Source organism: Malaclemys terrapin, chromosome 7 (genome assembly GCF_027887155.1).
Source record: "Malaclemys terrapin pileata isolate rMalTer1 chromosome 7, rMalTer1.hap1, whole genome shotgun sequence".
Lineage (NCBI taxonomy): Eukaryota > Metazoa > Chordata > Testudines > Emydidae > Malaclemys > Malaclemys terrapin.
Genome location: NC_071511.1, coordinates 97,158,544 through 97,173,133, shown reverse-complemented (window position 1 = coordinate 97,173,133; position 14,590 = coordinate 97,158,544). Strand labels below are relative to the sequence as shown.

Below are 14,590 nucleotides of genomic sequence, written 5' to 3'. Positions count from 1 at the left end.
TGACAGCTATAGAAGAGTGCCTTGAAGGAAGAAGGAAGGTAGAAGGAAGGAGAGCCCTCAGAGCTCCAACAGGCACATAGGTAATTCTCCCTCTCTACCCAGAAATCAAGAGAGTAATTACAATATAGGCAGCCATGCCACGCTTTGATTTCAAAACCACGTATTCTATGTCTTCTAGAAAACAAAGGGGAAAATATCATGGCTTAAAATATGGGGGGGGGGAATCTTTCGAAAAATCAAGAGTCCGTTCTCAACTAACATTCATAACCCAGGGCCGGGGGGGGGGGGGGGGAGGTCAGATTGCAGGAAGACCTAAAGGTTAAGAAATCTCCTACATAAATCTGTGCATGTGACCTCAGCTGACTGGATTTAGGTTAATGACTCCACATGTTCCAGCAGAGAAGGGAATTTATTTCTTTATTTTAATAATTGCATCTTTACCAGGATACTCTCCAGTTACACAATGACCGGTAATGTAGAAGACTAGGAATAAGGGCAGCCAGATTTTCAGCACATTGTTGCTTAGTCAACCTATACACATTTAATACTTATACAGCACTGTACCAACCTACTGGGCAAAAGAATTACAACAGTAACAGCAGCAGTGCTATAGTTAATGGTCCGCTGTATTTCCATAATAAACATTTTAGAGACTTACAAAAATTCAACTCCATTTGGATGCTTCCGAATTTTAAGAGTATCAAGAAGCAACTATAATTTAAGCACCTATTTCTAACCTACAATGTGTCAACCTAATGTGTGCTCACAGAACATGGAGACTACTGTTTACCACAACCAGACATGAGGATCTATTCATCATAGTTGTCATGGTATGTGATCATTTTCTCACTGTACAAATGAACATTATGGTGACCTGCACTGTACATGTCTGACAACCACTAGTTATGAGAATAGTTTGTATTAATGTGAAGCAGCAGAGGCCTAGACAGTTTAAAAGCTTGTTCCTGAGTAAGTTCTTCTAATTTGCATTGAATAGGCAAGAAGATATGCTGTTACTGAGTAGTGAAAGCCAGCATCAAGAGAGCAATAAAATATTTATTAACAAGCCGCATATTCCTCATAGCCAAAATACTTGTGCTGCTGTCATATAGATGCCACATGCAATATGTGAGGATCTGCAAGCAGCAGAAGTATATTTAGCTCATAAATGGTCACAGTTTTCATAACATTACTGTATCTAGTACATCAATTTTACAATAAATCCTACTGAATAGGAAAATAAAACAGGAATTATGGCTTCAGTCAAAGGGGATAGGCAAGTCTTCCGTCAACCCCCATGTACATATCTTATGTGTAGCATCAACACTGTGTTAGACATCTTGGTTAAGCTTCTTTTATTCAAAGTTGAAAAAGGGCAAATTCATAACCTTACTAGAGAAAAATTAGCCTCCCACACAATTATTTTTTAAAATATTGCATAATTTTCTTTATAAGATGCTGGATTTTAAAGTAGGATGGAGAAAATTGAGTTATCAGAGCTGCAGATGCACATGAAGCCATAAATCAATGAAAGGATGTGGCAGGGAAGATTTTAAAAAGTATCAGTTAATGTCTGCATCCCCAACCTAACAAAGAGAAAAATAAAAGACTCAGCATCTAGGGAAACATGTCAGAAAATAGATACACTGGATGTAGGCCAATAAGTGGTAAACATGCTCATGACAGTTACATTAGATAAGTTTGATTTTTATTTATTTTTTTAAGAAGAGGGTTATAAACCCTCAAGCTTCAGGGCAGAACCATACAACTATATGGTTTTATTGGAATGTCTGGTCACCCTAGACTAGATGAAACATTCATTTGATCCAGGAAGGAAATAAGTGTCCACACACAGGTGGAAAAAGAAAAGAAAAAAAGTCCTTTAGCCCAGTGAAAAGATTAAAGGAAACATGTATTTTGTTTCCCTTTGAACAAACTACTGAACTAACCTTTTTTTTTTTTTTTTTTTTTTTTCTCCTCTCCTCAGTGTCCCTTCTTCATCAATGTTTACAGGAAGGGCACTGGTAGGGTGCATCAAGGGAATGAGACATTAAGAAGTGGATAGTATGCTGGAATTAGTTTTTCTACAGCAAGTGTTGTGAAGAATTGACCAGTGAATACTATTTTTAGAACTGAGATTCCAACGTAAAACAATTTAGGAACATTCATTTCACTTGAATGGGGAAATTGTGAAATTTAGTGCAACATAAATAAAGTTCAGCTTCAGATTGAGAGAACACAAATATATGATCCTGTCTCATTTCCTCTCACCTTCCTTCGGTCATGCCACAAGACTCTAATTTCTTTGCCAAAGCATTCTCCATAGAATTAGAACAGAAAGTGGGCTTCAAGGTAAAAGCCAGCAATTAACTGAAGAGTAGGATGTAAAATTGACTGTCCCTTCTGTGACAGATGCCACTGTACTCACAAAACCTATGAGATTAATTAACAATATAGCCTGGATAAACTAAACTTAAATAATTGTACAAGTTGTACATATGACCCCTGTGGAATCACTATAAGGACTAGAGAAGTAATATTGTTGCTATTTATATAGATGGATGGAAAGGGAATAGCAGTTACATGTACAATTTACAATAATTAGATAGAATTAATCTAGTTGCCATACCAACTACAGAGATTTATTCTCCAATGTTATTCTTGACTACGTTTCAGAATACTGGAAGCGAAGATACCACAACATGGCCTTTAAAAATGTATTCAAATCACACTTATTTTTAAAGGAGATCAGTCATTTATTTTTGGCTTCTAAAGAGATTTCTAACAAAGTTTTCATCCCTAGAAAAATGTATCTTTCTCTAGAATAACTTCAAATTATACAACATTAAAACTTTAGAATATTTTTATTGACTGAAATAACACAACATAACAGGAAGGAGAATAAAAATCTGATAAGAGAAAAATACCAGTAGTTTATTGTTTGGTAGTTTACATGGGTCCTATTGTATATGGAGGCAAAGGAGGGCTTTGCTACAGAACGCTGTCTTAGCTTAGTCTCCACTAACCCAGTAAGCCTTTTAAAAAACAGGTAAATCTCTCTATTACCATTGCAAACAATATAGAATTAAATGCACAAGGCAATATTAATGTGATATAGCACTGAAAATTTAGATGAAAGGCAGGACATTCAAAGTTATTAAAGTTTGCTTGGAAAACATCTTGCCTCTGAGTATCTGATGTATATGTAGTCAGAGTCTGAATTCAACAATCACAGACTAACATAGGTATATGGGAAAGTGTTCAGCAAATATTTATCTTGCAACGATGTGCTAAGTGGCAATAGGGAAATAGAAAATAGTGTACATACTATTTCTAAGTTTTCACAAACAGTAAAACCCACCTTAGTAACTATGATTTGAGTGTGTTGTCTCTGCATATTTATACTTGAGGAATATGCTTCCTGGTGCCTGTGAACAGAAGCCTTTTCTTCTGTAAAGCTGAGGCACTTCTTCCAAGGCCCACATATTTAACAGAGCTTATCGCTGCTCTGAGCAATTTTGCCTAGGGAGGATCACTAAAATGGGGTCAGAGGCAACATGGGGAAGACCTAAACTGTATATCCAAGCCAGGCACTTGTACCCAGCACTCTATGGTAATTAAATATGTAATTGTAGAACTTTTGTGAGGTCTTTAACGTGCTGCAGTACCAAACCTTGTCTTGCAAGTCCCCAATAACTAGGGTACAACTGGGGCACTGAGGCATGCACCGTAGGTATTTCATCTGCTAAGGCTGTATGCCTCTAGCACGTGGGGGGGTCTCAATATCATTCAACTTGCCTTCATATACCACACTTTTCCTAGGGGCCAGACATCCTGCTTCTGTGACCCGCTCTTTCTAACTCTCCTCTGAATTCCACAATCTCCTGCTGATGACTTTGCATGTTCCTGAGCACAGAGGGAAAAACCAACAACACAGTAGCAGATTCAGCACACCACTCTGCTGACCCATCACTGTTCAGCTGCCTCATCACAGATGTTTACTATTGCCTCTTCCGATGTTTCTGAGGTGATATCTTCATGAATTGAGGCTGGAAGCCTGAGGATGACACAAGAAGAGAATGTGCGAGCCTTTCCTCTTTGACCATGTTGGAAGAGTCAGAAAGACCTAGCTGTGGAATTGATGTTCTTCCATTTTCTCCAGCATCTTGCCCATCTTGAGGCTGAAAAGTCTCTTCCCTCCTTGAACAGGAGGACTCACATAAGACCAAGCTTTAGATGAAAGGCCTAATTCAAAAAGAGGCAACAGTATCATTTGAAAGAAATAGCTGATGCCATGAATAGTCTGAAGCAACTTCAACTGCCAGTAGGATGTGGGTGGATACTACATGCTCCTTAGTCACCAGCTCCTTTATCTGCTCCTCAAGAAGGTGGCCCATTAGATTAAATTGATATCTTGCCCATGACAGAATTTGGCTACTGAGATACCCAAAGTACCCTTCCCTCATCCAAAAACCAATCTTTTTAGCATCCTTGTCTGATATGATAGCCCAAACTTGTCTTGGAACCTCTCCTCCTTTCATCAGCTCTGACACCATTAATGAGCAAGAAGAAGGGCAGGTTAGGATATATTACCCCCTCTATCCTGGCACCTGATAAAGGCCATCTGCCCTCTTACATCTGGCTGTGAACAAGGCTAATATCAACCAAATATTCTTAGCCATGTCCAGTAGCTCATCATTAATAGGGAGAGCGTTTCCTTTTCTTTTACGATTTTCAGATGTCAAACTCACAGTTTATCTTTTCCTGGTCAAATAAACTTTCCAAATCCAGGTCCCCTGGATATATGTTGTAATAGCCCTGGAAACTTCCTGAAAGTGGTTGTGAAAGAGAAACAGTGACTATATTGTCACAGTTCAGAGAAACTGCAACTGCAAATTTCCCCTCAGTGGTTCAGTAAGGATACCCACTCTTGGCTTTCAGCTCCCCAACTGTTTCTCCTCTCAGACGGAGATGCGAGTCTCTCTCCCTTCTGACTGTGGTATTCCCAGACTGGACAGTTCCCCTGCCTTCACTGTGTCCTTTCCTGCACAGACAGGACACCTGCTTACTTTCTCTTCAGAGGCAGGTAACCGTCCAATTGCTACAGATGTAAGGTACCATGTAGCAGTTCCTAAGCAAGCCAACTTTATTCTTAAAGTAAAAAGCATTACAGAGAAAACATTAAAAAAACAATAAAAGAACTTACATGCATGCTAATAAGCTCAGCAGAATTCCTCCCAACTTTCATACTGACTCTGGGAAATGCAGTTTAATACACCACCCTACGGGCATCCTTGTGGTTACAAGTCCATTAGAGCTTCAGCTCAGAACAAGTACATTGTCTTATGAGGCCTCAGAAGGCCAAATCCTTCCAATCCTCCCCTAAGCACTGGGGTCCTCTGTGGGCCAGGGATCCTGTCCATTTGCTGGATCGGGAAGAAGGCCTTCAGTTAGTATAAATTAAAGTTATTTATCCAAAAGTCTTTTCTTTGTCTCGGTCTCTGGAGAATCCAGTTTGAACTAGTATATGCTTCCCTCCCCACAGAGGAACTTCAAAGGCTGGTAATGGAGAATGTTCATTAGGATCACTCCTCTATACTGAAGAACATACACACAGTGCCACAACAGCACATACACAATTGCATTTTAATACAATGTACCTCAAAAGGTATTAACCCTAATTCAATAAGGTTTATCTTAATGTTATAATATTTGTTCAGGATATTATAGGATATTTGCAAGTCTGTCACACATATATGCTTAGAAGTTTTGAGGCTGAAGAAATCCCCTTTTGCTCACTATAAAAATGGTTGTTCCAATTCCTTTCCCCTTCTTCCTCCTCTGAATAGGACAGCTGGTTAGGAACATTGGCCAAAAGAGGGGACAAGGCCAACTGGTCTAGGTGACACAAGTGACTGGGGAAATGGCACCTTAACTGACTTGGGAGATGAAGAAAATGAGGATCCCCTGATCTTGATGGTTGCAAAGGAAAATTATCAGTATGGCCAGCTAGCCACTGGGCAAGAGGGAGGGCAAGGGAAGATGCCCCAAGAGGCTGGAGAATCGGAGAGAACTCCTTGGAGCCCAAGAGAGTAAGAGCCCAGAATATTGAGCACTCCTGATCCAAGAGCTGTCCCTGACAGCCTATAAGCCCAGGCAGACTAGGACAACTCACAGAACAGAGTATCAGAGACTCTGAGTCCAGCCTCATCAGAATTGGATATTGAGTTTTCCCCGGAAAAGTGCACTCAAAAGAACCAGTCTATGCTCTGGAGATAGTGCCAAAAGACTAATATTGACTATCACTGGAGAAGAACCAGGAATCCTAGTGACCAGGAAAATGGGTAAAGCTGAATGAGTCCCTTGCATTGGCAGTGCCATGACAAATAACTCAACTGCATACTCTCCAGACACATTAAGTTTTTTTTCCCCCCCCCCCCCTTTTTCCAGGTTGGTGCGGAGAACTCCAGCACTGAAGATCCCTTTGCACTTTTCCTGTCCTGTTCTCTACCAATTTTGTTGGCACCAAGCACAAAGGAGACAAACTCAAAGTATCCCAGCACAAAGTGGACAAACACTTGATCATAGGTCAGAGCCAAGAAAGGCATGGTGCCTTCACTGCCTTTTAGTACAGGCCTCTGATTGAAGGCCTTACAAGCGCAATGATCCAGGAATGGATTTTCTCCACATAGAACAAATGGCAGAGCACAAGGGGCTTAGATATCTCCAAGGAGGGAGCAATATATCGCACACCACTTAATTCTGCCCTTCAGATCTGAATCCTTAAAGTCAATTAGACCTTCTGGTTGTACTCCAGAACCCTACTTCAAAGTAAAAACTAGGACCAAGATCTCTGACCTAACTTTATGGTTCTATTTTTGAAAATCTTGGCCTAGATATATAATGGCACAACTAAGGTATACCCAAACGAATTTAGAATCACCTCCCACTACCACCCCACACCCCTCCATCAGGGGTAAAAGTCAAAAACAAAAAAATTTTAGGCAGAGAGACATTCCCATCTGGCCCTTGAAAAGGAAGGAATAGAAGCAGTTGAGGGCCACACTTCCTCTTTTATTATCTCTACTTCAAAAGTCTATTGGCAAACAACAGGGCTCCTGTGGCCCCAGTAGACACTATTTTCCCAGAAGATTTCTCAAGCTCTGCAGTACTGGGAACAAGGTATCACAAGTGTGAATATGCATAGGCCATCTCAAAGAAGTCTGAACATTTGCTGAAAAGTTTGTTCATTGCCCACTGGCAGGCTGACATTTTCTCTGAAATAGTCATATTGGCTCTGCAACAGGCCTGAAGCTTCCAAGATTTGTATAGTTTGGAAAGCAGAGTGAAACTTTTTACTAGAATGAGCTAATGCTTGCCTCTATTTTCCAAAAACAGTGCTTTTTGTCTTTTCACCTCTCCCATCTGTTTGAAAGCTTGTACAATACTAAAACTAATATGATTAATAAAGCCAATTGATATATAAGTGCATACTAGCAAGAGTAATTTAGGCGAATTAGCCTACTTTACCAAGGGTGAGCAATTCATTAACTAAAAAGGTAATCTTCTTAAATGCAAGATACCCTAATTTGGGAGAGATCCATCTCAGTTGAAACAAACTTGAAATGTTTGGATTTTAGAGTGGTAGCTCTACCTAGTGAACTAAATGAGACATGCCCACTTACTGAGAGTATAGCCTTAAACCACCCGCCAGTCTCTCTGAAGCTTTCAGTTACTTACTATGAGAGTATTACTCTCCATGAAATGATCTGTAGTAGCTTGTTTGAACAAGACAGAACACACTCCAGCATCTATAGAAGAGGGAGAACTGCCTGAAGTTGAATCCTAGGAAGACAGATTATGTTTGTGGACAGAGGGAAACACTTTGAAGAACTATCTGCCTGGCCCACCTTGATTAAAGTCCCATGGCCCCACAGATCCAGACAGTTTGCAGTTTGAAAGTTCTTCTGGATTTCCTACCAATGCTGGCCCTGGGTAGCAACATCTGTGAAAAACTCCATCTACTAGATCTGACTGGTTAGGAGAACATGTTCCATCCTTGCTGATGACTTGGCAACTACCCTTTGCACAGAACACAAAACGTTATCCATGACCGCTGATTCAGATTTGCCTGTTCTGAAACTTTTTTTGTATTCCACATAAAGATATATTTATTAGCTTTTCACACATACTGTAGCTGTTTTACTTAGAAACCAACTCACCAGTCTCACCATGGATACCTGGATCTTAGATCAATAACAGTGGAAAAATTTAGTTCCTGCTGCCCTCAAATATTTATTGGTGTGTGTGTCTGTGTGTGTCTCTAATACAATCATGGGACTAGAAGGGACCTTGAGAAGTCATCTAGTTCAGTCGCCTGCACTCATGGCAGGGCTGAGTATTGTCTAGACCAGGGGTAGGCAACCTATGGCACATGTGCCGAAGGCGGCACACAAACTGATTTTCAGTGGTACTCATACTGCCCGGGTCCTGGGCACCGGACCGGGGGGCTCTGCATTTTAATTTAATTTTAAATGAAACTTCTTAAATATTTTAAAAACCTTATTTATTTTACATACAACAATAGTTTAGTTATATATTATACACTTATAGAAAGAGACCTTCTAAAAATGTTAAAATGTATCACTGGCACGGGAAACCTTAAATTAGAGTGATTAAATGAAGACTCGGCACAGCACTTCTGAAAAGTTGCCGACCCCTGGTCTAGACCATCCCTGACAGGTGTTTGCCTAACCTGGTCCTCAAGATCTCCAATGACGTAGATTCCACAATCTCCCTAGGCAATTTATTCCAGTGCCTAAAAGTTACCCTAAAAGTTAGGAAATTTTTCCTAATGTCCAACCTAAATCATGCTTGCTGTAATTTAAGCCCACTGCTTCTTGTCCTACCTTCAGATATTAGAACAATTTTTTCCCTTCCTCCTTGTAACAACATTTTATGTACTTAAAAACTGTTATGTTCCCTCCCCCTCCATCTTCTTGCCTCCAGACTAAACAAACCCATTTTTTCAATTTTCCCTCATAGGTCATGTTTTCTAGACCTTTAATCATTTTTGTTGCCCTTCTGTAGACTCTCTCTAATTTGTCCACATCTTTCTTGAAATGTGGTGTTCAGAACTGGAAACGATACTCCAGCTGAGGCTAATCAGCATGGAGCAGAGTGGAAGAATTACTTCTTGAGTCTTGCTTAAAACACTCCTGCCAATACATCCCAGAATTATGTTTGCTTTTTTTGCAACAATGTTACTCTGTTGACACATATTTATCTTGTGATCCACTATGACCTCTAGATCCCTTTTCATTATCTCTGCATGTATAACTACAATTGCATGAATTAGTAAACAAAAAGTTCCCCAGACCACTCACTCATGTGGCATTAGCTGAGTGGCAGAAGTAGTTTAATCTGTACCCTGGCAGTTGAAAGGACAGATGTGCTCCTGCAGCAGAAGTAATCATCACTATTTCCCAGCATCCATCAAACAAATAAGTTACACTACTTCCAATCCATCCATTTGGGTTTTAATTCTAGCACACACACACACACACACACACACACACACACACACACACACACACAATATCTATATCTATGGTCTGGGGAACTTTTTGTTTACTAATTCATGCAAATCAATCTACAGATCCATCTATCTTTTTATAATCTTTGCGGACTTGTTAAACTTGAGAATAGCTGCACATCCTTGTTTCAAAATTGCTAAGGATTTTTACTTTGAGGATGGAAAGTAGTAACAGTCTGAGTGAGCAAATACTGAGCTAATTGCAATTATTGAGCTAATTGCAATTATCACCCAACTTTAGCACCAACAACAATTGTAGTTATACATGCAGAGATAATGAAAGTATTGGGTAGTAACAACTGCTCAAGTCAGGATATTGTACTTGATTACTTGATGGACGAGTAGTCTGTTCCTATGTGTCACATGCTGATTGAGTACCGTACACATGACAATTTGTATATTTGTCTGATGCAAGAATTGAATCTACTGTGTAGAAATCACACTAGCAAGAAATATTTTTCCTTTTGATACACCTCTTTAATCTTTTTTCCCCCCCACTGAGTTCTCTTTACTCAAAGTTCCATTCCTTCAGTTTTCTGCCACTACATATGCGGTCCTGTGTCACAGCCATCATACTTTGGAGCTTGTCAGCACTATCACTCAACTGTCTGGGTAGGTGAGAGACATAAAAAACCTCTATTGCCGAGCATAGTGCTTTCACAACAATGCCAGTCTGGAGATCACAATACCAGCTGTCAAACTTGGATCTCACACCTGATCACACAAATATTACTACAGTTGCTACGATACGTGTGTGTGTGTGTGTGTGTGTGTGTGTGTGTGTGTGTGTGTGTGTATAAAAGATATTCTTTAAATTCTGTTTTAATATCCATGATAAAGAGAATGTTTTAGATAGCCATCTTCTAACTTAATGATTCATGCAAAATGGTCTATTACTTTAAAAAAATTACACAAAATTAAAAATTGAACTGGACTCTTGTTAATTGCTTGTTTTCTGAACTAGAAGACTGAAGTTGAAAACCTTACTGAGCAATTTTTTAAGACTGAAAACAGAAACAAGCCTCTAAAACTAAAGCTTAGATAACATTGGAATTCATCATCTTGCACATATGGCATACTACATTCATACACATTTAGCCTTGGTCATCTGAGATTATTGAGTCATATTTTTTAGATGGGCAAATAGCAGCTTTAAATATTCACCACTTGCTTTACTAGCAGAAAATGTATAGCAATTATTGAAAAGTTGATTTTTTTGTTTAAACACCAAGCAAGCATGGACATATGAATATTCCTAACCTGTAAAATGATTCCTCCACATTATATCTGCGAAACTCATTGGTGGGCCACTGGGAGGGTAGTGTTTACCTTTCAGAGGCTCATGATCAGTCCTTATCATATCCATTAAGGAATTTTCCAAAGAGTGCAAGTTAAAAGTGTCATAGGGCCTATTCCGGTCCTAAAAGAAAAGATACAGAAAGAAAAACACCGTTACAATGTAATCATTTCATAACACAAGCACACTTCATACATAGTATTACTTCAGCATTACCAGTTATAAGTTTTTCCTCCATGATACTTTTTAACATTTATAATAAAACAAGATAAATTATAATTGTGATATTTGTAAATATACTGTTAAAAGGGATAATACATGTGACTGTTGAAAATAATATAATGTAAGAGTTTTAACATATACTTCTCTCTAAACAGGGGTGTACAACTCTTACCCCAATAACATTCTCTACATTTAATTAGGGTTTGGAAATAACCCCTCCTCCCACACACATTTTTGGGAGGGGAGGGGGAGAGAAAGAGTGACATGCAGAGTTTTAAAATTGTATTTCTTTGTTTCCAGCTTCTGCCTTCATTTTCTGACATAGTGCTGCTCTGAGCATATGTGATGCAGAAGCAATCATGCTCAGGCAACCAGATCTTCCCAGCACAACATTGTTGCTTTCCTCTATGGAAAGAAAACAGTGCAGAGGCAAACTTTCAGATTATAAAGGTACACAACAGGGTGCAAGGCAAATCAAGAGAGCTAAGAGGGGCAGTATTGCCAGCCTCAAGTGTTCAAAAATATGGAGTCAGGCACCAAAAAAAACCTGAAGAGATTTCTTTTAAATATCATGATTAAATCTTATTAATTTGAGATTCTTTTTTTATTTACCTTCTGCTTTTTGAATCTTTAAGGATTAATTTGACCTCAAATTAAAATGACAAATTTCATATTTGGAGAAGAAACCCTGGTTCTAGTTTTACTCACAAAGCGCTAGCTACAGTTCAAGGATTTGTTGAGGGCTGAAATGGGTATAACCAGAGAGACAAGGTGGGTGAGGTAATATCTTTTATTGCACCAACTTCTGTTGGTGAGAAAGACAAGCTTTTGAGGCACACAGACCTCTTCTTCAGGTCTGGGAAAGGTATTCCGAGCATCACAGCTAAAAGATATTACCTCACCCACCTTATCTGTTTAATATCCTGGGACTGACATGGCTACAACTACATTTCATACAATAATGGGTGTAACCACACATTTTAAATTGAGAACTTAACATGAGGCAACGGACATTTGTCTTAACTTCACCAGAAGGACATCAAATTATATGCTTAGAGATGACGCTACTGCATCAACTACCTAATCCACTATCCTGCCACTGCAATATAGTATTTGTAAGGAGTGGAAACTCAATGTGGGCAAGTTGGTGGAAAAGGTTAGATAGAAATTAGGTGGAATTTCACACACACACACACACACACACACACACACACACACACACACACACACACACACACACACACACACACACACACTCTATACATTTAACCTAGGAATCTATAAATTTAACCTCGGAGATTTTACATAGAAGATTCAAGTTTCTTTAAATAAACACAATCTCTAACTTTTTTTTTTTTTTTTAGCACATCAGGCTAATAAACTAAATATATACATATAGCTGGTCTTAGAAAAAATAAAATAAAAAAAAAGACTACAGGGGACTAGGATTAAAAAAATCTTTACACTGTTAAAGGGCACCAATATAAGGGAAATGGAAGAACTGCTTGAGAAGGAATAATATGTAACAGGATGAAACTGAGCAAAAGAACTTTTAAGGCTGGACAGCAAGAAAAAGTTTTAACAACAAGGTCAATTAGACCATGGAATAATCTTCTTAAGGAAGTGATGGAATCCCTGCTGCCAGCGTTATTTAAACTGAAGACAAAGCACTTGAGAATGTTATGCAAGGCACCATCCTGCTGATAAGGACATGGAGTGGGTAATCATAGGACTTTTCCATTTCTAAATTCTAGGATTTTATGAGTGATCAAACTTCATTTAATTAAACTTAAATGCATCAGATACTTCATTCTAGTAATCAATTGGGAAATGTACTACAAACCCGAACCTTTATATTCTCGGTCAATTCACTCACACTGTTACTGACAAATAGGGAGGAAGGAGCAGGTAGAAGGTAGCAGAAAGCATTAGATTATTTCCTACTGTGCTGTGTTACATTCACTTCCTCCTCCAGTAAATAAAAGCAATTCAACATTCCTCTGTGCCAACTGAATAACATCTGCCTTAGACCTAAGAATCACAGAGTCAAAGTTCTCTTCTATGCTCTGACATCACAAAATCACTCATGCAGGCCAGGAGGTTAAGTACAGCTTTGGGAAAGCAGCAATATCCATAAAGCATTTAATGTGAGTTTTTTCCCTTCCATATGTGGATCTGGCATGACCAGCAGAGGATCCAGACATTTCACATGAAGAAAGCTACACTTCTGGAGCTTTCAGATCAGCTTGCCCTGACCCTTCAGCATCACAATACACACATGAGGATGGCCATAGCCGTCCAGAAGTGGGTTGCTATAACCATCTGGAAGCTGGCAATCCCAGACTGCTACAAGTCCTTTGCTAACTAGTTTGGTGTTGGAGAGTCAACTGTGGGTAAAGTGGTGGCAAAGGTTTCTGAGGCAATCAGGCATGTGATTTACCCAAAAGTAATGGGCATAAACAATATCCCTGAACTAATTGCTGGTTTTGAAAGAATGCTAAAAAGGTTCAATTACATTCTCAGCAGGTCCAGAATGGTGCTTAAATGTGCGTTTGTCAGACTGAAATACCGCTGGTGCTGTTTACAGACACATTTAGATGCCTGGGTCATCAATGCAATCCTCATTGTGGCTTGCTAGGCTCTTCAACATCTTTGTGAAACCAAATGTGAGCCATTTGCCCCTGATTATGGAGCTTTGACAGTAATGGATTGCTGAACTAGTACACCTATGACAGCTGGAGCATGATGCACCTGGGCAACAGAAATCTGGGATACTCTGTGCCCACATTATGGATTTGCATAGGCCAATGGAAGAGGGAGAAGAGTAGAGTTTATTAATGTTTTTGTACAGCAATATTTATAGAACATGAGGTACTATCACATCATTCAATAAAAGGGGATACTGTCACTGTACACAGTGAATGGAAAGTTGATTGTTATGAATTTTTCATAAGGATGAGAAAGCAGGCTGCACATTTACATTATGGATTACTGTACACAGATGTATAGAAAGACTGTTAGAATACAACCTCCCTGTTGGGCCTTACCATGTGTTCATCTTTATTATTCAAAACACACATTATATGATGTGACCTAGCGACGGCAATAAATTTTCTTAATTAAATAAAATCCTTTATTTGTGAACATGGATGTATTACAAACAACCTAAAAAATCTTACATTACAACTGCCATTAGAACACCAAAACATTAATAAACCAACACCAAACCAGTAATAAAACAAAATGCATAAACCAAACACTGAACAGTGCAAACAGCGAAACCAGTGCTATCAAAACAATCCTCTACATTTTGCATGTCCTCTGGCATGTTTTTCCTTCCCTTCCTTTAGAATGCACTTGGTGCCACTGCACAGGTATGGAGGCCTGCAAGTGGGCCAGGGTCAGCACTGTGATTGAAGTATGCAGGGAAAAGGGGGCTTGGATGCGGGTGCAGGACAGCAAGTGGGTAGATTTGT

General features: G+C 39.2%; 1 protein-coding gene across 6 annotated transcripts in view; it reads right to left on the bottom strand.

Annotated features, from left to right (window-relative positions):
* CPEB3 (cytoplasmic polyadenylation element binding protein 3) overlaps positions 1 to 14,590 on the bottom strand; it is a 186,505-nt gene that overhangs the window by 112,435 nt on the left and 59,480 nt on the right. For 4 of the 6 annotated variants that reach the window (XM_054034807.1, XM_054034812.1, XM_054034809.1 and 1 more), the window contains exon 3: positions 10,856 to 11,015. In XM_054034807.1, coding sequence (XP_053890782.1) covers positions 10,856 to 11,015 — 160 coding nt within the window. The remainder of the gene's footprint in view (positions 1 to 10,855; positions 11,016 to 14,590) is intronic. The other 2 variants (XM_054034810.1, XM_054034811.1) reach the window with 1 other exon arrangement.